Raw genomic sequence first — 23,338 nt, 5'->3', positions numbered from 1 at the left:
CACAACAACAGGGGGTCCTGGGTTTGTCTCCATGCCATTAGCAATTCAAATTAATTCAGGGATATAGAAGCAATACAAATAAATCTGTGTGAGCCACAAGCAATTCATTATCAAAATTTCATAACTACTAGTAGTAATCATAGATTAAAGAAAGCGTTCGAGTTTTAGTAGGCTTGGTATGTTAAAAAAACAAAACATACTAGGGCCAGCATTTTGTGCCTGAGCTGTTAGGTAGGTGTGAAATTGGTCTCCCTTCAGCAGGGGCGAACACAAATGAATTGATCGCAAAGCACGTGCATACGAGAGGGTTTGTTCTCATTTATAGTGGAGCTTTGGCGGCCCCAAGGGCCGCAAAGCGCAGCCCCGTACTCATATAGGAAAGAAAAAAAGACCCATGAATTGAGTTTCTCATGGTTCTCATGCCTAGCGGTATTGCTCGGGGTGCGTACGCATGACATACTCCATCTAATAGGTTGGCAGAGACTTGCACCCTCCATTTGTGGCGGAAGAATGACATTTTTCTTGGCAGGATTTTTAAAGAAAAGAAAACTCATTTCTATTTGTTATGTCGACAAACGATAGCCGAGGTTGATCTAATGTCTTTAAGATAGGGTTGCACTGAAGCAAAAAAAACAGAAAGCAAGAATTAACAGGCAAAGAAGTAGCAAAGAAGATCATGAAAAAGAACGGGCCAGCGCTGGGGAAGGAGGCGAAACAGTACTGAACAATGCCGTGAATTATAGTGAGTCAAGGGTTAGAGAAAGGAGGTGAAATAATACCGAACAATGCCATTAACCAAAGCTAACGAGGGCCATAGAAAGGAGGTGAAAGTTTCTGACAAATTGACTCAGAAGTTTTAAAAATTCATGCGACGTGACGCTGTGCAGCCATGCAAGAAGAGTCACATGGTTTGGTCAGGTGATGAACAAGAGAAATCAAACGTGTCCGAGTGTTTAGAGAAATCACAGCGGAAAAAAGTGGTTGATTCGTTGATCTATTGAAAAGATTAGTTCAGTTCAGTCTTCACAACTGTTGCTGCAAGTTTCTGCCTGGAAGATTTACACTGGCTGAACTGAATTGCCAACTTGCGGTAAGTGACTTTTGTTGTTGTGTTTGCTATGAAAATTAACAAGTTACCTCGGCGATATAAGCTTATTTTCAACTGGAATCCTTTTTAAAGTCTTCCTTATTTGAAGCCATGCTGTGAGAAATTTTATATATAACATCGTTTTAAGTTCGTTCATCTCTAAACAATAACATGTGAATTGTTATGTGGAGGTTGTTGTAAGTTGTAAACCAATTAAGTTTTCTGTCGATTTTCGTCGTCAACTTAAGCTTATAACCTCATGCCTAAAAATAAGCTTAACCAAAACCATATTTGTAAACACGGCCGGGCGAGTTTTGAAGTTTTCTCTGTGTTAGTTGGCACAGCTGCCTTGTAGACTGCTAAAATTTATTCTTCTGTTGTTGAAAACCAAGAAAGGTGTACAAACCATTTTAAGCCGAGGTGAACAGGATTTGCTAAAGTTACTTTTGACGTTCCTATGTAAAGATTTGCACTTTGTGATTACAAAGTATGGAGATTTCCTCGGTTTGGCGAAATGCTTAGGTGAATTCCCAGGTTAATTTGATTGAAGACTGGTAAAGCTACCGCCGATAAAATGACTGCAAAGCTAACTTAAGCCGTCGGCAAAAATACACACTGTAATATTCAAATTTAAGCGTGAATAATTATTAAACTTTAACACTGCAAGCTTAAGCAAATTTTGTATCCTTTCTTTCATTCGGTTACCTTGCATTGAGAAGGGATTTTCTGTTGATACTCAGATGAAGTGATATGCATATCGTGTTTATAATGTAGATTTCCTCGTTTTATTTTGTTGTCTGTCCAATTAGTTCAGTTTGATGAAATGCTTATATGGTCCAAATGTCGAGTAGATGATTGTGCGTGTAAATCCTGTCTGCAAATAAAGCTCTACTTTGATTTTGATTTACTATTTCATTATATTAGCCCCACTGTTTTTGGTTGGGGGTACATGGCCCCCATTTTCTTAATGAGAGGTTATTCCCCAATGCAGTATTTACACTTAATATGGAAATGTTCCTCAAAAAGTGAGATAACACTAATGAAAAAAAAAATGCGAAGAGCTTTACTCTGTAAATTGAACAGTTTAAATGACATTTACATACTTAGAAAAAATTTAGGGCATAGAAGTTCTTGCCCTGACCATTTCTTGGTAATAGAAATAGCTTTTTCATACATATACACACAATTTAGTTGGTGAGAGCACTCTCCTCTCTCCAGTCTCTCTCTGTCTGTTCTTTTCTTCACACTAATTTTGTTATTAACTGACTCATTAAATGAATGTCACTGACTGTTTTCTATGTTGTGCATGCATACTTTTTTGCTCGTCGAAGAATTAAGTTTCAGTTTCTTCCTGGCTGTTTCCTTTGTCCTGTCCTGTCCAATTCGTTTGCGATATAACTTTGTGAATTCTCTATTCTCCTTAAATTTTATCTCATCAGGGTGATAGAATGCACTCTCAGAGTCTTCCATCATTGTTTTCAGTTGCTACAATTTTCAGGAAAAAAGCAATAGTTTTCTTAATTTCCTTTTACTTTGTGTTAGGACATTTTAGCATGCTCGTAATTGGCCCCTGGGCATTACAGGAGAATAATTTTCAAGTAAAGAATTAGTTCCATTTTAGTATTAAGAGCCCCTGTCCATAAAAATGGAAAATAACTTGGTAAGGGTCGAAAATTCGATTTTGCTCATATTTTCATGGTAGATAGGCTAGGGCATGACAAAAACTACTGGATAGCTTTTTTGGCAAAATATCCTTTTATTTTAAAGAAATATGCAAATTACCAAATTCCGTTAAAATCATCATTTGACGCACCATTTTATTAAACAAGTTTGAGAGCCTCGCATGCAAAACCACATTATTCGTCTGTCTTTAAAACACTCAAATATTTTTGTGCAGTGTTTAAATGTGTAGTGGGTTGATTTTAGGGAATGTTGCGTTGTCTTTTTGGGTGCAAAATCATTAAATTTCGAAGACATGTATTTCATTCACTTAAAAGTACTTTGTGAATATAATTAATTTTCACCATGTGCAAAACCTTCAAATGGATTAAGCTTCTGGTGGTTGAATCGCAGAAGGATGGTCTACAGATTCCTGTAAACATTTCTCTGGGCAAATGATTGTGAGTGACGCGAGAGCTTTTCAAAGTACGTCAAAAATGCAAATATTTGACCATCCATCGTCAAATTTCAATTCACGGGTTAGACGTATATTTTAGCATGCGCCACATGACTTGACCTATGTTAAGTTGAAATAGACACAGAGCTGATAATTTTGAAATGTTCTTACCTCATTTGCTGTAAAAGGCAGGTCCAAAACCGATTTGATGTGTTTCTCTCACCATTCATCGCACAGAAAGCAGAAGTTTGCTTTTGTTTACATGATATCCGATGTACATTGCCAACTGTCAACTTATTTAACGGTCGAATTCCATGAATCTGTGACCCTCTTTCAACACATATGATCACCACTGCATCTAAGTCAAAAACGGCTAAGTCATTTGTAGATAGTTGCTTGCTTTGGACTACACCAAGATATTACATTTGATCATTGTGGTTTGATGGCTTGAATCCTTGCTTGCAGCGGTTCCTTGTTTCTTCGTCACGCAATGCTGTCATCCCATTTTAGGGGGTAGGGGTAGGACAATTTCTATCCTAATACATAAGGCTCTGTAAGGCTTGGAACCACTGGGAGCACACAATCGTGTTGAGTAGGAGGAGATTAAATTAAGAAATGAAAAGAATGAATAGTTTACCATTGCCCCTGCCGTCATCTTTTACTCAACCACTGCTACCTACATGCCCTGTGTAATACTGTAACGTTAAACTCATACCTACAATTAGGTCTTTTCGCGCTGTGCAATTATTTTTGGTTTACATGTAATACAGTGGGTTACCCTTGGGGGAATGGGTGGTGACTGCTTAATGGGGCTAACCACTTTGAATATTTAATTTTTCCCTATCAGGTTATAGATTTCTTAGTGAACATGGAGTCAATTCAAGACAACCATGATAGACGTGTGTTTGAATTATCACTCGTCATGCACCTTCAATTTCAGACTCTTATCTAGACTTTATCTGTCATCGCCCTTTCCAAAACAAAGTTTTTAAATTTTGGGTGGCCGCTTAATAGAGGTAAAGACAATAATGAAACCCTTATTGGAACGACCAAATGGTGGTCGCGGAGGCAACATTTTTCTTCAACATGTCTCGCAACATTGTTGCATTGCAAGTTGAAACCCTGTTGCACGTATTACCACGTTTGTGACCAACTTTGCTCGCAGCAAAGTACAGTGTTGCAAGTCTGTGGAATTCTACACGTATCATTGGTCAATCGTGTGTAAATAAAGATGGCTCCTTCTTTCATATAATTTAGCGTTTCAACATCTTCCACTTCGACTTCTGGCTGTCGTTTTCTTCTTAATTTTCCGTGCCAACAAAGTTCTCTCAGTATGAAGCTCAGTGTCGTTTCAGGTAGCTAGGCGAAAAGTTGTATTTTTGCAACATTTCTTCCAAGCCTTTTACCTTTTTTCCTGCTTGTTTTGAAGGGACAAACGAGGTGTCCCAAAGACTATGATAGCCCTTGAGGTCTTTGTAAAGGACAAAGTTATGACTTTCTGAGAGTTACTGGTCTACTTCAAATTCAGGCTCGCCTTCACCGTCCGCCTTGTTTTTTTTATTTGCCGTGCTTCACGACAGCCAATTTCTAGCGTTGAATTCAAATTTGTTGCAAGACAAGTTGTAGCTTCAGTGGTAATATGAGCAGCAAAACTAAAATTTTTTGCAGAAAGTAGAACTCAAGTCTACTTTGCGCAACATGTTGCCTCAACTTGCAACACTGTATTTTGCTGCGAGACAAGTTGGTCTCAAACATGGTAATACGTAGGCTCAATTACCAGCCACTGTTCGGGAAAGGAGCCCGCGCTCCTCCCCCGAACTCATGGCTGGACTCGTGGACTTGGCATTGTTAATTTCAACCAATAAGAAATCTGCCTGTCTGAATCGAGCAGGCTGCATAAATTAGCTTTCTCACAGTAGAACTTTTGCGATATGAAGTGCGATCGCATTAGCGGGACATTTAACCAAATACCGTCAACTGATGAAATCTTGCCTGATCTAAACCATAGTGGCACATACAACACGCAAAATAGTCAACAGACTTATGCGTTAGAATCTATGTTTGAATCATGTGGTGCCACAATGTCAGATAATGAACAAAGTGAACAAAGGGAGGGATAAACGCAAACATCTATCTCAAGAAACAAACACTCAGTCAAATTGATGTGTGCGGTAGTCTTCTTGACGGGAAGCGACACCAGTCTCTGGCGAAGCCAGACAAAATTAAATTTTTAAATGAGCCAAACCAAACTGAACTAGCAAAACATTATTATGGCTCGGGAAACATGGTGTCAACACCATGCACACCATACAACATGTGTGACCTTTGACACAACAGTTATGACACCATAGTCAAACAGCTCTGTTCCACTTCTTAAAAAAAAAAACTCTTCTATAGAACATAGCATGTCATGCCCTTCCTCAACAATAATGTGAAACAAAATAGGTTGGAGGGCCAAAATTAAAAGAGGAAGTGACAAAAACACCACAAATTTTACGAGCAGTAGGCGTCATGTGGGCCTGCCTATGATTGTCATCAGATGACATTTCCGGCCACCTGAAGCGCCGCAAAAATTAAATTATGAACTTACAAATTTATGTCACAGACATGCTTTGCTGCTCACGCGTCCAGCCGTCTCTTCTCGGGGAGGAACGTAGACCGGATTCAAGAAAGCGGCGGAAATCGAGCCTAGGCAATATGCGCAACAATGTGTTTCAACTTGCAATGCAACAATGTTGCGAGACAAGTTGAAGAAAAATGCTGCCTGTATTACCGGACCTATATGAAAAAACAGATGAACAATGATTAAATTGTTTCACTTATCCGGAGCGTTTTTGACTTAGATGCAGTGATGTTCATATGCGTAGAAAGATGGTCACAGATTCATGGTATTCGACCAATAATAGGTTGACAGTAGGCGATGTACATCAGACGTTAACCTTGTGTAAACAAAAGCAAACTTCTGCTTTATGTGTGATGAATGGTGAGAGATTGACTGGAAACACGTCAAATCGGCTTTGGACCTGCCTTTTACAACAAATAAGGTTAGAACATTTCGAAATTATCAGCTCTATGTCTATTTCAACTTAACATAGGTCAAGTCATGTGGCGCATGCTAAAATATATGTCTAACCCGTAAATTGAAATTTGATGACAGATGGTCAAATATTTGATGTATTTTGAAGAGCTCTCACGTCGCTCACAATCATTTGCCCAAAGAAATTTTTACAGGAATCTGTAGACCACCCTTCTGCGATTCAACCACCAGAAGCTTAATCCATTTGAAGGTTTCGCACATGGTGAAAATTAATTATATTCACAAAGTACTTTTAAGTGAATGAAATACATGTCTTCAAAATTTAATTATTTTGCACCCAAAAAGACAATGCAACATTCCCTAAAATCAACCCCCTACACATTTAAACATTGCACAAAAATATTTGAGTGTTTTAAAGACGGAAGAATAATGTGGTTTTGTATGCCAGGCTCTCAAACTTGCTCAGTAAAATGGTGCATCAAATGACGATTTTAACGGAATTTGCATATTTCTTTGAAATAAAAGGATATTTTGCCAAAAAAGCTATCCGTAGTTCGTATAGTGTGATCGTCCAGGTGAGTGTAATTCTGAAAAGAACTGTTGTTGGTGACTGATGTTTCGACAACCTGAGCGGAAGTCATCTTCAGAGTCAAGTGAATGGTGTTTGTCAGTCGATGATATTATAAGTCTGGTCCGTTGAACGTGATTGGTCAGTATAGCCATGATGGTATTGGCTGAAAGACTCGTGTAAAGTTTGTCATCAGTCATTGGTGGGTTTTGATCCATCTATTGTTAGTCAAATAGGTCGGTCTTTGGTCCGTGTATTGTTAAGTTGGTCTGTTAGAAGTCCGTTTGTCGGTTTCGTTTCTGTCATGGATAAGTCGTTTGTAAGGCGCTGGTAGTTGTTGACATCTGTTAAGAGGCGTTTGTTCTAGGTTAGTGTACCAGCTTTCCAAAGTCAGTCGTTGAAAATAGTTTGTACTGTAGGTTAACCACCAAGTAGAGTCCCAGTCAATGTTGTGGTTTGTCAGTTGATGATGTACAGCAATGTGCTTGTTGGCATCACAATTTCTCGTGGCTTGTTTGTGTTCAGTCAGTCGACAGATGTCAACAACTACCGGCGCCTTACAAACGACTTATCCATGCTCACCCGTTTGTTAAAAACATCCAACCGTTCGAACGGCTTGCTCACCCATTTAGTAAAAACATCCATCCGTTTGAACAACTTGCTCACCCGTTCGATAAAAACGTCCAACCGTTCGAATGACTTGCTCACCCGTTCGCTGGAACATCCATCCGTTCAAACGACTTGAGTAACCCATTGAACGGCTTTGATCATCCATTCAGGAAAAAAAATAACAAGGCATACGTGCGGTTGTCTCTACCTGTTCGCATACTCACGTGTTCATGTCACATACACGGAAAAAATCCCTTCGATCACTTGAACAGTCTGCTAGCAGATTACGCGACAATCACAAAATATCTCCAAATAATGAAGCTCATAAAGAAACAGTCTATGTAGAAAAATTGAACTACAGTGTAGTTAGCCTGGGATCCAACGGTTTTTGCTTCTAAATGCCGATTCAGAAGTGTTGTTTTCGTTTTCTTCTTCTTGCGTGATCTGTGAGCGAAGACAACTTTCGTTCAAAGCTTACACTGATCCGCTGCGTGTGTAAACAAATGAGAACTACGATGTTGTATATTTCCTTAAAAACTTCTTGCAAAGTTATTATTACAGGCGAAGAACTCTTGCAGAAAATATATTTTGCGTTTCTAAACATACAGTAATCAAGGAAACTTGAAAGTCGCCTATAAAAGCGAACTTTTTAAATTCTACCCTGTTTACAATGCGGTTTAATAAACATTACCGGTGTAACTATGGTTGTGATAAGCAGAGACACTGTAAATGATTTTCTGGACGAAATCTCACGAGTCTGCCTTGCGCATTCCTCTTATTTCGAAGAGAATCCACTGAATGAAACCTTTAAGACGGCAGCATGCACTGAGCTTGAGTAGGTAAGATAACAATCGTGTTGTTGTAACGCCCTGAATTTGCATCAAGTTTCAAACATTACTGATGCGTGAAAACTGAGTCATGCTTTTGTCATGCATGCATACAGTCCTGTGCTTGTTTTTGTTGACTGAGAAGCTTGCTTATTTTAAAATTTGGGTTGCACTTTTCAGTAAATATGTTGTTTTTTTAACCTCTGCCACAAGGAACATTCCGGACAGAAAAAGCCATTTCAAACAAGCTCATTTCACGCGGGATTTCACGCCGCTACCACACCGCGGGTCTGGGACTCTGGGACACATCGTAATAATAACAAAATGAAAATGTAATGTTGCTAAACTGTTGTTGCCAAAGGCCTTATCTCTGTCTCAAGCTGTAAAGTTATTTTGAGACATTCTCGATTCACATGTTGCTTGCACTTGACCAAAGTCTTCCATCGTCAGTGATAAAATCTACCGAATGATATATCATGTTTATTTGTGAACGAAAACTCTTGCCAAGAATGACTTTAACAAGGTTTAGACTTTTTATGGAGAAGCCGCAAGAAGTTGCCTGCTTGCGGATGCAACAAGAAGTATCAAGTTTACTTTCTTTGGCTTTCAGTGGTGAAATAAAGTAGTAACAGGAGCACTTTCAATGATTAAAAGCCATCCGTTCGAAATTATTTTTAAGTGAAATGTGTAGCGGCACGGCACCATTCGAAATAACCAAACGAATTATAATCATCAAGTTTATAATCCGTTCATGACTGCTCATTTGAAGATTTCATGAGCTGTTCAAACATTTAGATCACCCGTTTGAAATTCTTTTATGAGCTGTTCTAACGGTTCCGTTACCTGTTCGGAATGTTTTACGAGCCGTTCGAACAGTTAGGCTACCTGCTTTCAATTTTTCCTGAGCCGTTCGAATCGTTAGACTACCCGTTCGCAATTTTTCCTGAGCCGTTCGAACGGTTAGGCTACCCGTTCGCAATTTTTCCCGAGCCATTCGAACGATTAGGTTACCCGTTCGCAATTTTTCCCGAGGCGTTCGAACGGTTAGGCTACCCGTTCGGAATTTTTCCCGAGCCGTTCGAACAGTTAGGCTACCCGTTCACAATTTTTCCTGAGCCATTCGAACGGCTAGGCTACCCGTTCGGAATACTTAATCACCCATTCAAACACTCATTGAACCCGTTTCAAAAGGCTTGGTGACCCGTTTGTAACCCGTTCGATGGCCGTTCGTTTCACCCGTGTAAAGGAAAGTTGTTAATGCACGTTTTTGCGTGAAAGGTCACATTTTGTGAGTATTTCTTATGGCTTTCGGTAAATGAGGTGAATTCTTTGGCTGTTTCATCACAGCGAGTTAAGAGATTTGAAGAAAAATTAAGTATTTGCGGAGGTAAACAACAGCTTGCCAGAACTTGCAACGTTTAAGTCCGTGCTAGGGGAAAAAACACAACCGTTCTAAAATTAGTCGTGGATAGCGTAAACCCTCTGATTGTGTGACTTGCCTGACTACCGTAATTTCTGGCCGTTTACCCGCTCGGTAGATTACCCACATCGGTCATTTTTCACAATAAGAAGAAAAAAATTTCAACAGATTACCCGCACTGGCAGATAACCCACACCCACAAAAGAAATTCATGAACTCACAAAGTTGGAGTGGTGATAAGCCATTTTTTTTGTTAACAAAATATCCTTTAGCGTGTAATTAGTAAGTTTTCACGCCCATTGTTTTTGATCTTCCATTTAATGATACCACTTGTAAAAATCCATTCTAAAAAAAATTGATATCTCAGGATCTACTGACTCTAAGAAATTGCTTGAAATGGGAAAATACTCTCTAACTCAAGGCAGTGTTTGCTAGGAATATTTTACTGATGCGCCAAATATTCTGGTGTTTTAAAATGTTGTCTGTGAATGTTTGTTTACACGCGTGGCGACAATCACCTTTTATGTTGCGTCATATTAATTATGCGGCAACAGCAGCACCATGAAATGAACATGTCGGCATCATTTTTTCTGTGTGAATTACTTTGAAGCCTGCTATTTCACATTTTTATTATTTTACTTTCTGAGTTTATTATTCCAGTTAGTGAATAATGTTTTTGTTTTCAACTAAACAAAGAAACAAGCTTTGAAATTAGCAAGGCAAGAAAGTAATAGCACACATGTGATAAAAGATTTTGTTTGCCAACGAGGTTTGTTGATATGTTTTCAATTTGCATCGGTTTTCATCAAGAGCATTAAAGTCTATAGGCAATGAAAGCGGGATAAATGAGGCAATACACATTGTTTAGGAACAGTTCCTTTAATGACTTTTATATTTTTTCTCTGCTAACAGTTTTAAAACTATACCGGAAGATTTAAAAATTATCACATTACTCGCACCTTCCTATAACCCACACCAACAAATGTTTGCATTGAAATTAGCAGATTACCCACGGGTAATCAGTTCGTGAGGCCACCAACTACATCTGTAACAGCTGCAACAAAGACTGCCACTCAAGAATCGGGCTTTTGGGTCACTCAAGAGCCTGTCGACACTGATGCGCTGACCATCGCCTCTCCGAGACGAGGATGCCATATATACCCGCGGGTAACCGGCCAGAAATTACGGTACTTCAAAGCACAGACAAATTGAATTTTGACGTTTCAAGAAGAAAGCTGTTTATTAAAAGCGTTATTAATAGCGTGGCACTCGTTTCCTTTTGTATCATTCATGGGCATATCCCAAGCGAACTTCCAGATTAAGACCATTACGTCATCATAGATTTCACAAAGGCTAAGAGTGATGGTGCAATAAGTTATAACACAGTTTGTGTTGATCAAGTGATGTGTTTACAGTAATCAATGAATCATCAAGGACTGCTTTGGAAAGTGCACTGCATTGTGACTGTAGTATTAACAAAACAGTTGAATTTTTAAAGTGTGGTTATAAGATTTAAAAGATCTTCTTGTTGCCATTTTGTTTAATAAATTATCTGCAATTTACCGCGGGTATAAATTTACCCTTTATGTCTAGTAGATAATGAACAAGATAGAAAATGTCATAGAGAACAGGATGTCTGTCAGTGGCAGCCCCCTGTACATTGACGGTCACGCCCCCCACTTTCAAAGTCCAAAGGCTAACTTAGCTCATTTTAATATAAAATTTGATTTTTCCAACAGATAAAAAACTAATTCCAGATCAACACTATTTCCACACTGATACTGTGACAAATCAGCATTTCATATTCTTGGCGGCCATCATATTAAAACAATTTATAGAAATGTTGCACACTTACTTCCGTCTGCTTCTCGCTTGCTAATAGGTCAGACCACACGTTGTTAAAAGACTGCCAGAAACCTACTACAATAGCATGTTGTTACTGTGCTACTCACCAGTCTTCTCGGAACAATTTGATCTAGACAAGAACTGCACTCTCACCAGGGCCAGGTTGAACAAAAGATGGGTAACGTAGCCTACGAGCAGGCTCTCGTGTTTGGGCCAGGGGCGTAAGCGGCAAAGCTGCATGAAGGCACTCGCTCACATGCCAATGCAGAAAAACACTAGAAACTTATTTAGCCTGCTCAGGCACTAGAGACAGATACTAGAGCTCGCTCACAGGCTATGAGTAGCTCTATCCACCCGAAAAATCACTAACCCTGACTTGATAGGGATTTACCCAATGGATAGCTTTATCCAGCTTTTGAACAATCGGGCCAGATGTATAGCTAAGGGTTGTTCAGAACTAGTGAAAAATTTTTTAGCAATTACAGTTTGTGGCTGAAGTAAAGCCAAGAAAATAAGTAACAGCAAAATAGTTTTTCCCCATATTTCTTTATTAGACATTGCTGAAGTGAATTATTTCTATCATCATTCATAATATCTGGATTCTGGATTCTAGTTTCCGCTTCTGGATTCCGGTTTCTGGACTCGGTGTTTTAGGGTTGCCCTTAATGATGTACGTGCATGTTAACCTTGAGAAATCTGAAATTTCAGAGAGTTTAAAAATATCATATCATATCTGTGATGGTTCTGAGATGGAGGGCTGTTACGTGTACATGTAAATGTCTCATGCACGGTTTTTCACTTGTTATGATTCAGCTGCCAATAGTTTCTGTATCTGTTGGTGTGCAATGATCTACACCAATATTTCAACCTAGTAATGCACAGTGTATATTAATTAACCAAATTATGCTGCTTTTAGTTGACCAATGCTACTACATAGTAATGTGATGTTGAAGCCCACAAATTTACAAACATGCCCAGTGTCAACTTGTCAAATATATGAAATGGCCAGACAATCTAGATTACAAAATTTTCTGAAAGTTGGAATTACCAGGTAAGATATTTCTTAAACATTATTTTGTAATTAATAATCTCTCAGACATTGTTTTCTTCAAGAAAAGATTCATACCCCACATGGACGTTTTTTCTCTATTAGAGCTCTCTCTTCCTGATACGTTAATTTGGAATTTCTAAAGCCTGGCCATGAATGGGTGTTGGGTGCGAATATCTTCTGGAACTGCACATTCAGATTTAGTAAGCAAGAACATCAGTATTTATCCTGACAAACTCTGATTTTCTTTTGGAAGCTGAACTCATATGCAGTTGTACAGTTATATGTACAACCAAGCAGCCTGGATGGCCCTTTGATTGGGACTGTAACTTGCAATGTTCCAGTTTCTTGTTTAAAGCAAATGGCATTTGCTCTCAAAAGCAAGTTGCCAAGTTCATAACAGTTCTTTGCATCTCGGACAGAGTCTGCCACTGACAAAGTTGGGGTGCCAACTAACACTGTATGTAAAATAAAGGAATGTCATCTGTTGGTGTGCAAAGATTATAATAAATTATAATTGATATGTTTTTACATGAATAACAGTGGTGTTCAAGTAGCAGCTACAGTATGATTATGTGCCTGTTCCTGTCAGTCAATAGATGTGTTATAATATGCATTAGCACATGACTCTAGGGACCTGTTCCCACGGTGCTTTAGTTTATTTAGTATTCTGTTATAGCTTGAAGTTCAGTTGTAATTGTGTAGAGTTCGAGTAAAGTGTATTTTGTTTTACTCTGTTTGTGTCCTTCATAATATTACAATATGAACAGTTTACACATGGGCAGCCTGTATTAAAACATCAAAGATTTTCAAAGCAACCATGGCCTGGTGAGATATTTTTGAGGAAATATAAATTTAAGGTCCTTATGATTGCTTATAGGCATTGATTTTTATTGTAAACAATATCTTACTGCGTGTATTTTTCTTGTGTACTAATTGCTGTAGAACACAGAGATCACCATAATTATGACAGAGATATTAATATGTGAAAAGTTCTGTAACCAAATGCATGCGGGAACAAATTAATTTATCATGGATGCAGCTTCTGAGAAATCCCCAATGTTAATGGAAGATACACCGTACATACATGCAAAAGAGTTCAATAATGTATTACTTAAGATTGTAATGATTTGTTTGGTTTCTCTGTATTTACAGACAACTTGATGGGATTATAATTTCTGCACCAAGTTCATTGAATAAACTGACTTGGAAGTTGAGTTCTGCAACCCACCCTGTGTGTTGCAACATCATAGCTGCAACATTGTGACATACACTGTATTACACTATTAAGAAACACATATATTAACTAATTATTTAAGGTGCCTGTTAAATTAATCAGTTTTTCTTAGAGATAGTCTACTCGTGGTTTATTTAAATAATTGCTTTTTTGGCTTTAAAATGATATTTATCGTGCTTTTAAATCAATTTTGTGATAATCTGCATTGGACATGGCATAAATTAATATTTTGCCAACACCAAATGGAAAACTGGGTCTTAAGCAAAGTTGCAGGATTAGCATTTTTGTAGAAAGGAAGGGTTGAGAAATTTGTGACATTCTACAGACAGCCTTGCCATTCGCAACGTCCAATAAGGTTAATTTGTTCCCTACTGTTGTACAAATAGTGATCTATAATTTATAAATTATTTCAATCTGTTGTTTAAATGATTGCCTTATATCCCCATGTCTGGTTTGGTGTATGGAGGATATTGATGTATTGTTTATCCATTTTGCTGTAAATTATCTTAATTGATGTGTCAATGAAAACATATGTTGGATATGCTGGGCTCTTCTGACAAATGTACCTATGCCTCATAACCTTTGAGTGCATTTGGTTGTGTAGTGCAGACAAAATACATGTACATAATATAACTTACTCTTAGCGTACTTAAAATTCTTGGTATAATTTAATCATAGCAAAATTAATTAATGGAACCCAATAACAGCTCCTGTAGTCCACAATCTCAGTGGAGAAGAAGAACAAATCACATTGCAAATGAATAATAAAATTATTATTAGAAGCCTATGCAAGTATTCATGATCAGCCCAAAAAAATATCATAATTATTACCATTCATGCGAGAGTGATTTTGCTTATTGCAAACCCTTCCAGCAGGAGGAGACTCCATACAAAAGTGAAGATGGCTAAATGTATCTTTGAGGACAAGTTAGAAAACAAAACTTACCAACTTCTCACATTGGTATACTATTTTGGTATTTTTGTGAGATTTCATTTGGTAGAGATTTAGGGACTGAGTACTGTAACCACTGCATTTCAATCAGTCCCCACAACAAAAAAATGTGTAAACTTCTATTGTGAGAATTTTAGTGTCTTTTCCAACGTTTCTTCTCGCATGTTTATGTCAAAAGCAGGTCAACCTCAATGTCCACTTTGGTGTTGTCCAGAAGTTTTGACTTTGTTGTTTTTACCACAGAATGGACATTTTATCACAAAAGTGCTGGCTAGACAATGCCATACTTCATCAGTCACATTGTGAAATGAAGGGCGACCCTAAAAGACGGAATGACGAATGGTGGAATGGTGGAACAGCAGAACAGTGGAATGGTGGAATCACGGAGTGGCGGGAAATGATCCCAAATCCTAAAAGACAGAATCGCAGAATGGCGGAAAATCCCCTGAAATCCTTAAAGATGGAATGATGAAAAATCCCCCGAAATCCTAAAAGACGGAATGACAGAAAATCACCCGAATTCCTAAAAGACGGATGGTGGAAAATCACCCAATATGGCACAGGTTTGTGAAACCCCCCTCCCCGCGTAAAATAATAATTTCTTTTGTTGTTGTTAACAATTTGATATCCTTTAGATTTCTACTACCAATTCTCGTGTAGCTTTTGCATATTACAGTTGAACAAAGTGACAAAATCAAAAATTTCCATGTGAAAGGTTTTGTCACGCCATCACTCCGTCAAACTGTGCAGAAAAAGCAAGGTAAATCCTAAAAGCCACAGATCGGCACAAAATCACCCCAAATCCTAAGAGACAGAAAGTTGTGAATTCGCTGTATTGTTCAAAAAGCAAGTAATCTCCTTGAAATAAATTTCAATTCAGTGGGAATTGCATATCAGTGTAAAATGAGGTTGACTAGCCTACACGACTTCTACGGTTCATGACATTTGTACATTTGCCGTTCTCTGTTTGGTCACTTGACCTTTTTTGTCGCTTCACTAGTGTTTATGAAGGGCACTTCATGTTGTGTAATGAGGAGGACTTTTAAGTAGAGTTGAGCTGTTAGATCGTGATATGGCAAATTTTTATAGGTCATAGGTCTGCATGGTTTCCGCTGTTATCTGCACGTCGCTTCGTAGAGTTTGACACCTCTGTAATTTGCCATGTGTTAATGCAGTGTTTAGGCTCGTTTCTATTGCAAGATATGCTTTTAAATCTCCACGAATTTGCTTTGGAGGGACAAGATATGAAATTTACCATGAACATGTTGCTTACTTGCATTCTATATTGTGATGCCGGGACTTCTGATGATTTTACGTCATTTCGTCTTTTAGGATTTCGGGGGATTTTCCGTCATTCCGTCTTATAGGATTTTGGGGGATTTTCAGCCCTTCCACCGTTCCACGATTCTGTCTTTTAGGATTTGGGGTCATTTTCCGCCATTCTGTGATTCTGCCATTCCGCTGTTCTGCCGAAATGAAAAGAGCTTTGTGTAAATAAAGCATATTAAGGATATTTGAAGTATTGTGGCAGAAAAAGTATATGTTCTTTTAAAATGACCTACATGTTGCTATATCACTGATCTTGTAATTTGCTCGAGTATGGTATTTAAAAAAGTGCTTTTAGAGGGTTTTCCAACAAAAATAGGAAAAATAAAGAGACCACTATTTTTAAAAAAATGTAAATGAATAAAAAAATATTTCAAATTTTTGCACAGCCATGTCTTAATCACTGCATGCAGTACTTTAATACTATCAACTTTCTTTCACTAGTAAACAGTCTAGCAAAAATGAGCAGAGTTTGATTGTGAACAATTTTTGGGTTTACAATGTGTCGATTCAAAAGGGCATACAAGAAAGTAGGTATACATTTTGTGGAGCAAATAGAAAAGTCCATTCCTGATAGTTCAGGGAAGAATTGTTGGATTACATTTACTTGACTGGCAGTGAGTGCAGCTTTGGAACCTTTCCTGAAATACATCGAGGTCAATGAAATGAGATCCACAGTGAATAGCTTCTCTTTCAGTGGCAGCCTGTTATATAGCACAAAAATGGCTGCTTCCAATAATTGCATCTATGAGTAGTGATATAGAATTCTTAAGTGCCCATACCTGAGTACTCCTTCTTTCTTGTTTAGAGGGTGGTTCCTTTTTGTCAGTACAATTTTCTAACTCCAGTTTCCTTTTAGCCATGTATTTTCAATATCTACATCTCATTTGGTCCAGATTTTTTGGAGTTCCCTTTGTCCTGGGTTTCATGAAGTGCCCGTTTGCGCTACGCTTTTTGGGATGAGAGGGAGAGGGAGAGCGAGAGCGAGAAAGGCTCTGACTGACAAGTGATGAAGACAGTGAATCACCTCCTTCTTTATCATTTGAGTTAGCTGCAGCCAAACTTACTGATCCAAACACTGAGAACACGTACGGAACTTTATGTGATGTTTACGATAAAATTAATGCTTTTGACAATCAACACTTTCTGTCGAAAATAAACTAGCAACTCTTGTAACACTTTCTCTTTTACCAAAACAGCGGCCCATGCAACCCAAAAAACTTGCATTTTGAGGTTCCAGCAATTTTGTGAATTATCTGGATAATGTCACAAAACAGGGAAGCCATGTTTGTTTATATTTTTGCATGGAGGTTGCATGGATTTAAAATCTTGTGCTATACTAGTGCCCAGCTTGTGTGTGGTCTTAAAACTCTAGGGAGCCTCCTTAAGCCCGTGGTAATCATCAATCAGCGGTTTCAACCAAACTGTGATGAATTAATAGCTGTATTCCCTAATAAAAAGTTAAAATGATATGGTAGCGCAATGGTTACGTTTCAGTCTAGGAGTTGGAAGTTGTATTGCAGGGTTGGCAGTTCAAGTCCTGCTAAGAGCAGCTTTTTATTTTCTTTTCCTTCCACCTACATGTACTAACGGATGGTTTTCTTTTATAAAGGAAATAAAAATGTGCAAGCAATAAACATAAGAGTAATTATAAAAAAAAATGAGACGATATGGAAATTTGAAATAATTCTTCGTGGAAGAAGTACACATCTCGTGTGAAACCCTCGCAGGTAATTTTTGGAAAAGTTTTGGGTAAAAACTGATGGCAAAGCTATTGATGGATCAAATTTTATAACCAATTTGCAGACTAAATAGTCATCCATTTGGGAGCAGTTGTTCAACTCCAAATGTGAAAGATCAGGTTATCGCTTTGGTAGCCATTGTGTCCTCTCACAAAATACCCTGGTCAGTGGAATTACCACCCAAAAATTGTTTATAACCCTTTGACTGACTGACGGACTGAGCAAGTGAATTATTTCTTCCCCAACTAACTGCTATAATTTAGTCTAGCTATGCTATGCTAGTTATCACTTGTTAAAAATGAAAGAAATTACCACAACATTCCAGTCGAACTATAGTAGTTAGTTAAGATAAAGAAACATTTTCCTTACCAGAGAATTAACCTTGGGGAATCTGCTTCTGATAGCACTACATTGAAAAGGAAATAAAGAGTATTAAAAACTTGCTTCTGGTACAATTATACCAAACTTCCCACCTGATGCAACATCTTATCATCCCAACTATGTCCTTAAATAAACAGCGCACAACACATGTAGAAGTGATGATGTTAACAGTGTATCAGCTGTCCATTTGAAGATTGAAAAACAAAGAAACTGACAAATATGAAAGGAACAAAATAACGGATGTGTAAAGCAAATTAAAGTAACTTAAATCAGTACAGGTTGTCTGTGGAGTGATAATGGTAGGGGTGAAAAAGGGTGGAAAATTAGTGTGAGAGCAGAACAGGGGAGTGGTAACAGAAAGTGGTGACATCAACTGAAACCTTTCCTGTTGTTCTTTTTGGCTGTAATCCAGCCATTTTGGGGGTGTTGACTTATTTCAGAAGTAATCCACACTCTCCTGATGTAAGGCATGATGGAAATTCTTCCAGGAGGGGAGTTGACAATCCTGGAAATCTGGATGGGAGGGGTTATGAACTGAAAGTTTCTAGCTTGGGGGTCATTCCAAACTAACAATAATAATCAAAATATTTTTCCAGGGGGCCCACTCGCCTTGGCGGTTTTCGGTCGGGCCCTTCAAATCATAATAAAAATTAAAAACAAGAAAAGAGATAAAAAAAAATTGATATTACAATATGAATAAACTAATTTTAAGATAATTTAACAATTAGACAGGGCACTATTTACAAAGTTTTAAGCTTTGCCTTAAAGGACAATGATTTGCTGTTTTTAATGTCATTGTCTAGGTTGTTTCAGTCCTTAGAGGCTTGAAAAATGAAAGTTTGCTTGCCCCAATTGGTACACACACCAAGAAGGTGTAAATCATTGCTTCTCCAAGTTTGATAAGAGTGAAAACTACTATAATTGCGTCTAACATCAAATTTAAAATCGATTTCCCAACAGATATTTTTGCATCATAACACAGCAAAGGAAGTGTCATCTCTTTGAGAGGGTCTTTAGGTCCAAACGATCTAGTGCTTCAGTTGATGAACTTCTTGGTGGTAAATTAAGCAGGACCTTGGCTGCCTTGTTTTGAGGAACTCGCAGCAGACCCATAAGCGTGCCATTATTTTTATGACCCCACACTATGTCACCATAGTCAAATACTGGGATGATTAAGCAATTGTACTGGTGACCTCAATTTTTTTGACTTTCAACAGCACTTAATTTCTCTGCCTTAGCAAGTATTTGAGAGTTCAAGAAATTCCTATGTCAAATCAGCCATACAGTATCAACTGTTTGTTTTAAGAGGTTCAGATGGCAGTATTCATTTTACAAGAAAAACCCACTAAAAGATTCTTCTTTTGCAAACCATTGTTTGATTTATTTATGGTTTGGAATAATACTGTAAGCATCAGAGCTCTGAAATTAAATTTAAATGCTTATTAAAACTGTTCAAAAGGTTGTTTTGTTTAAGCTTTGAACATCATTACAAGTTAATCATGGAACTGCAGTGACTAAGAACCTTGACACCAAGTAACCCTAAGAATGTAACATTTCAGGACACTATGCCAAACGGCCAAGAGAGGCCACCTCAACTCTGGTTCTCTATGTACAGTCTTGTGACATCATACATGTACACAATGTATCTTCATCACATCTTGTTTGAATGCAGCTGATATTTGTTTATGCTGACCCTATGGTTTCTCATGCAAACTATAACCAATAAGTAAATGCACATAGCTCAGTGTCTTGGTAGAGAATTTAATGGCCTGCAATTTATGAAAGAAGGTACATTTCTTCTGAGATGATCGTTGATGAAGGAGATATAATCAAATCATAACCAAACTATAACAAGCTATCTACCAAATAAGACGCCTTTTTATGTCATATTAGTGGCCAATTTTGCCATATAATACTATTACTTATGAGAAAGTATATTTTAGACACCATCCCATGGGGGTGCATTTACAGTTTTCTCACAGCTCCACTGTGGGGAGTTTGAATGCACCAGCTACCCCACAGTGGAACATTTGCAACCTTATGAAAACAAAATGTCAAAGCCTGTGAAATGCCTAAGGGAGGGAGAAATGACTGGAGTTTGAAGTAAAAGAGCCATAATCTCCATTCACTGTGGAGGACACTGACAAAAATAATTGTTTCCAGAAAGATCGGTCTTCAGCATACTCCTCACTATTCCTCTAGTAACTTTATCATCATAGAGAGAAAGGTCAAAAGAGAAGTGATTTCAAGTTCTTCATAATGTAGCAGTGTATGTGTCCACACAGGTTATTTCTTGGCTCTTAGTTTACTGCTGAGGACTGTTGAACCCATGAGAAAACTACTCAGCAATTGTCTAAAACATGGCGGATAATTCTAACTAACAGGCCGGCTGGAACATATTAAGCTCTTAGGGTATTAACCAAGCAGGAGGTCTGTATGGGAGAATCTTGATCGAGGTTGTGAGTACATACCAAAGGCAGTGAGGTCTGTACACACAGCCAAGGCATAGTCAAACCCCTATAGGTGGTCAGTTCTCAAAGTCCTGAAAGCATTGTCTGTAAAATACTGTAAATAAAACCTTTATTTACTGGCCGCTTATCATTTTCAATCACTGAAGCCTCAAAGGTCATGTTTGACACCTTGAACATTGAACAGCATCTTGCCTAAGTTAGCCTGACCACAAAAACTCATTTTGAAGAGAAGCAAGTAAAATTAAAAACAAGGGGAATGAAAAACAATTTGGCTTCTCCACGTCAGTTTTGACACAGGCACAGAGTCGAATTTGTAAAGCTGGCGAATATATTTTTTTTCATTTGGGTGAATGAAAAATAGTTTTAGTTGAGTGAAAACGTCTTTGTTTGAATGAAAAACTATTTTCTGTCAACATCAAGGGACACTGAAAGTTTTTTTGTTGACTTACTAATCAATCTCTTTTTTACATTTTATTTTGGTGCCTTAGGCAGTGCTTAAGTGTATTTCTACTAGAAAACTAGTATGTTTCACTGAAGAGACTTGCCTCAGGGATTTAGCTGGATTAATTTGTTCATAAAAAATGCTGGCAATGGCTTTGTGTTTGCTGTAGGCATATACGGCTTCTTCTTTCTACAGCTTTGATTCATTGATGTTGAATTTGGTATCGTACAATGCAAAAAATGCCGAGATTTTACGAAATAATAGTGGTGTTTTCATGCTGAACATGGCTATTTTTAACCATAGAAATTATTTCCGCAGAGGGTTACTTATCTGAGGGGAGATGTCGATCTCTGAACCCTTCATAGACTGATATGAGCAATACTGGTGCATAGGTCACTAGTCCGCGACCTAGATACCACAATATAAAAGAAAAGATGTGTGTCCACTGTGCCTCAAAGTCGTGGTGTATGTGTCGATTGGCAATACAAGGGTGGGGAAGAATGATTGAATGTTTTGCCATTTTCCATACAACTGCACAAGTAATCACAAAGGTTAATGAAGCAAGACAAGAACTCTTCTCTAAGAAGTTTAGGACCCTGGAAAAAATTCCTCCGAACCAAGGGGCACTCCTACAGCACACCAAGTGTTCAGTGTATCAAGGTGGGCACATTTGGGCCCAAACTCTTATGACACAATCAGTTCTTCCAAGCCCCTCTGAATGGGGATGGCAACATAATGACAAGTTTTGAACTCCAATCTGGACGACACTGCCACAGATGAAGGACACATGCTACGAACTCATCCGCTGCAACTGCAGGACTGCACACACAGGTCATTGTAAGTGTGTAAAGGCAAGCTTGGCTTCCACAGGCTCGTGTAACTGTGGAGGATAAGGTGATATATGATGATGCATACATACATTTTTTTGATGCGAATCTGAACTTGGTCTATGCCAAATAATCACAAAGGCTCACCAAGAAACAATGAACATACAAAGAGTCACTGTCCATGATTCATGTGGTTAAGGTATCAGTATAACCCATTCGACCATCCGCACACGGTCCGCTCTAGCATTGGTGGCTTTAACAAAAACCCATATAAACCGTATATTTACTGGAAGCTTAATAACTACAGATTATGAACCGACCTGTTTAAAACGGTAAAAATTTACCGTGTTTCGAAAATGTGAATATATTTACAAAGCTTCACGAACCCATAAATCAAGGTATACGCCCACTAAATTTAGGTTGGAGAAAACGATTAACATGGCATCCGTTTCTTCACACATTGACCTCAAAAACCGTGTCTCAGATTTTTGGCACATGCGTTTGTTATTATTTTACAAGAGGATAAAGTTAGAAAAAGGAAAAAAATAGGACTGCCCGTGAAAAAAAGGCATAACTTTTTAATAAAAAGAGTAATCAGAATTCGCAGACACGTTTTGTCGGGGATCGTTCTGACAACATTCTCTCCGAATTTCAGCCAATTTGGTCCAGGGGCTGCCGACCTGGAACTCAAAATGCACGTACAACTCGCCTATTTTTTACTTTCGAGAAACAGAGAAAAAATAAAATTTGGCGGCATCCAAGTGTTATGAGATTATCACACCAAGGGAGACACCGCAGAGGAATCAACTTTCTGTATAACAATAGGACTGTGACAGTTAACATGGAACAGGTACAAATTTCCGCGACGGCGCACAGTAAATTATTCACCAGTGAATAAACCGCTTTTTCATGTGTGAAGTCAGAATTCCAAAGTTAGTAAACGTGAAATTATCTTTTGATTTACCATATTAGCGTTCGAAATTTTGCGTATCGGTTGACTAATCTTCAAAATTATGACCATGTCACTGTTAACATGCCAAAGGCCCGTAGAAGGTTCCTGAGAAAATGCAAGCGCACAAAGGGAAACGCTGGAGAGGATGTCGTAAACAGGACTACATCGACTGATGTTGATGCAAAGGCAAAGATACTGGAAGAAATGACAATAGCTGGGTAAGAAAAAAAAATGTTGCACTGCTGATTCTAATTTTGTACAATCGCTCTGCCTCTCAATTTCGTCGACTTCTCTTCATCAATCTCCTCTGCTTCGACAGTTTCTGGCAACAGTATTTTAGCGCAGCTTGCACTCATTTCGGCTTGCTCGCTGGCTTCATGATTGCGATCGTTGTCGCGTTCATCCAGCAATTTTTCTTGACTGTAAAATGAACCCTTTGCTGCTTTCCGCT

The 23,338-nt window shown here is 38.2% G+C and overlaps 1 protein-coding gene across 4 annotated transcripts in view; it reads right to left on the bottom strand.

Moving 5' to 3' along the window:
• Nucleotides 1-23,338, bottom strand: part of LOC110054723 (nuclear RNA export factor 1-like) — a 257,937-nt gene that overhangs the window by 121,011 nt on the left and 113,588 nt on the right. For all 4 annotated transcript variants that reach the window (XR_016208186.1, XM_089292876.1, XM_089292877.1 and 1 more), the window contains one exon: nucleotides 18,184-18,220. Coding sequence is in view for 3 of the 4 variants with exons in the window: in XM_089292876.1 (XP_089149002.1) it covers nucleotides 18,184-18,220 (37 nt within the window). In the remaining variant the exon portion in view is untranslated. The remainder of the gene's footprint in view (nucleotides 1-18,183; nucleotides 18,221-23,338) is intronic.

This window comes from Orbicella faveolata, unplaced genomic scaffold (assembly GCF_042242905.1).
Source record: "Orbicella faveolata isolate gen_17 unplaced genomic scaffold, um_ofav_v1 contig_24, whole genome shotgun sequence".
NCBI lineage: Eukaryota > Metazoa > Cnidaria > Anthozoa > Scleractinia > Merulinidae > Orbicella > Orbicella faveolata.
Note: the sequence above shows the minus strand (reverse complement) of the source record. Positions and strands in the feature narration are given on the sequence as shown.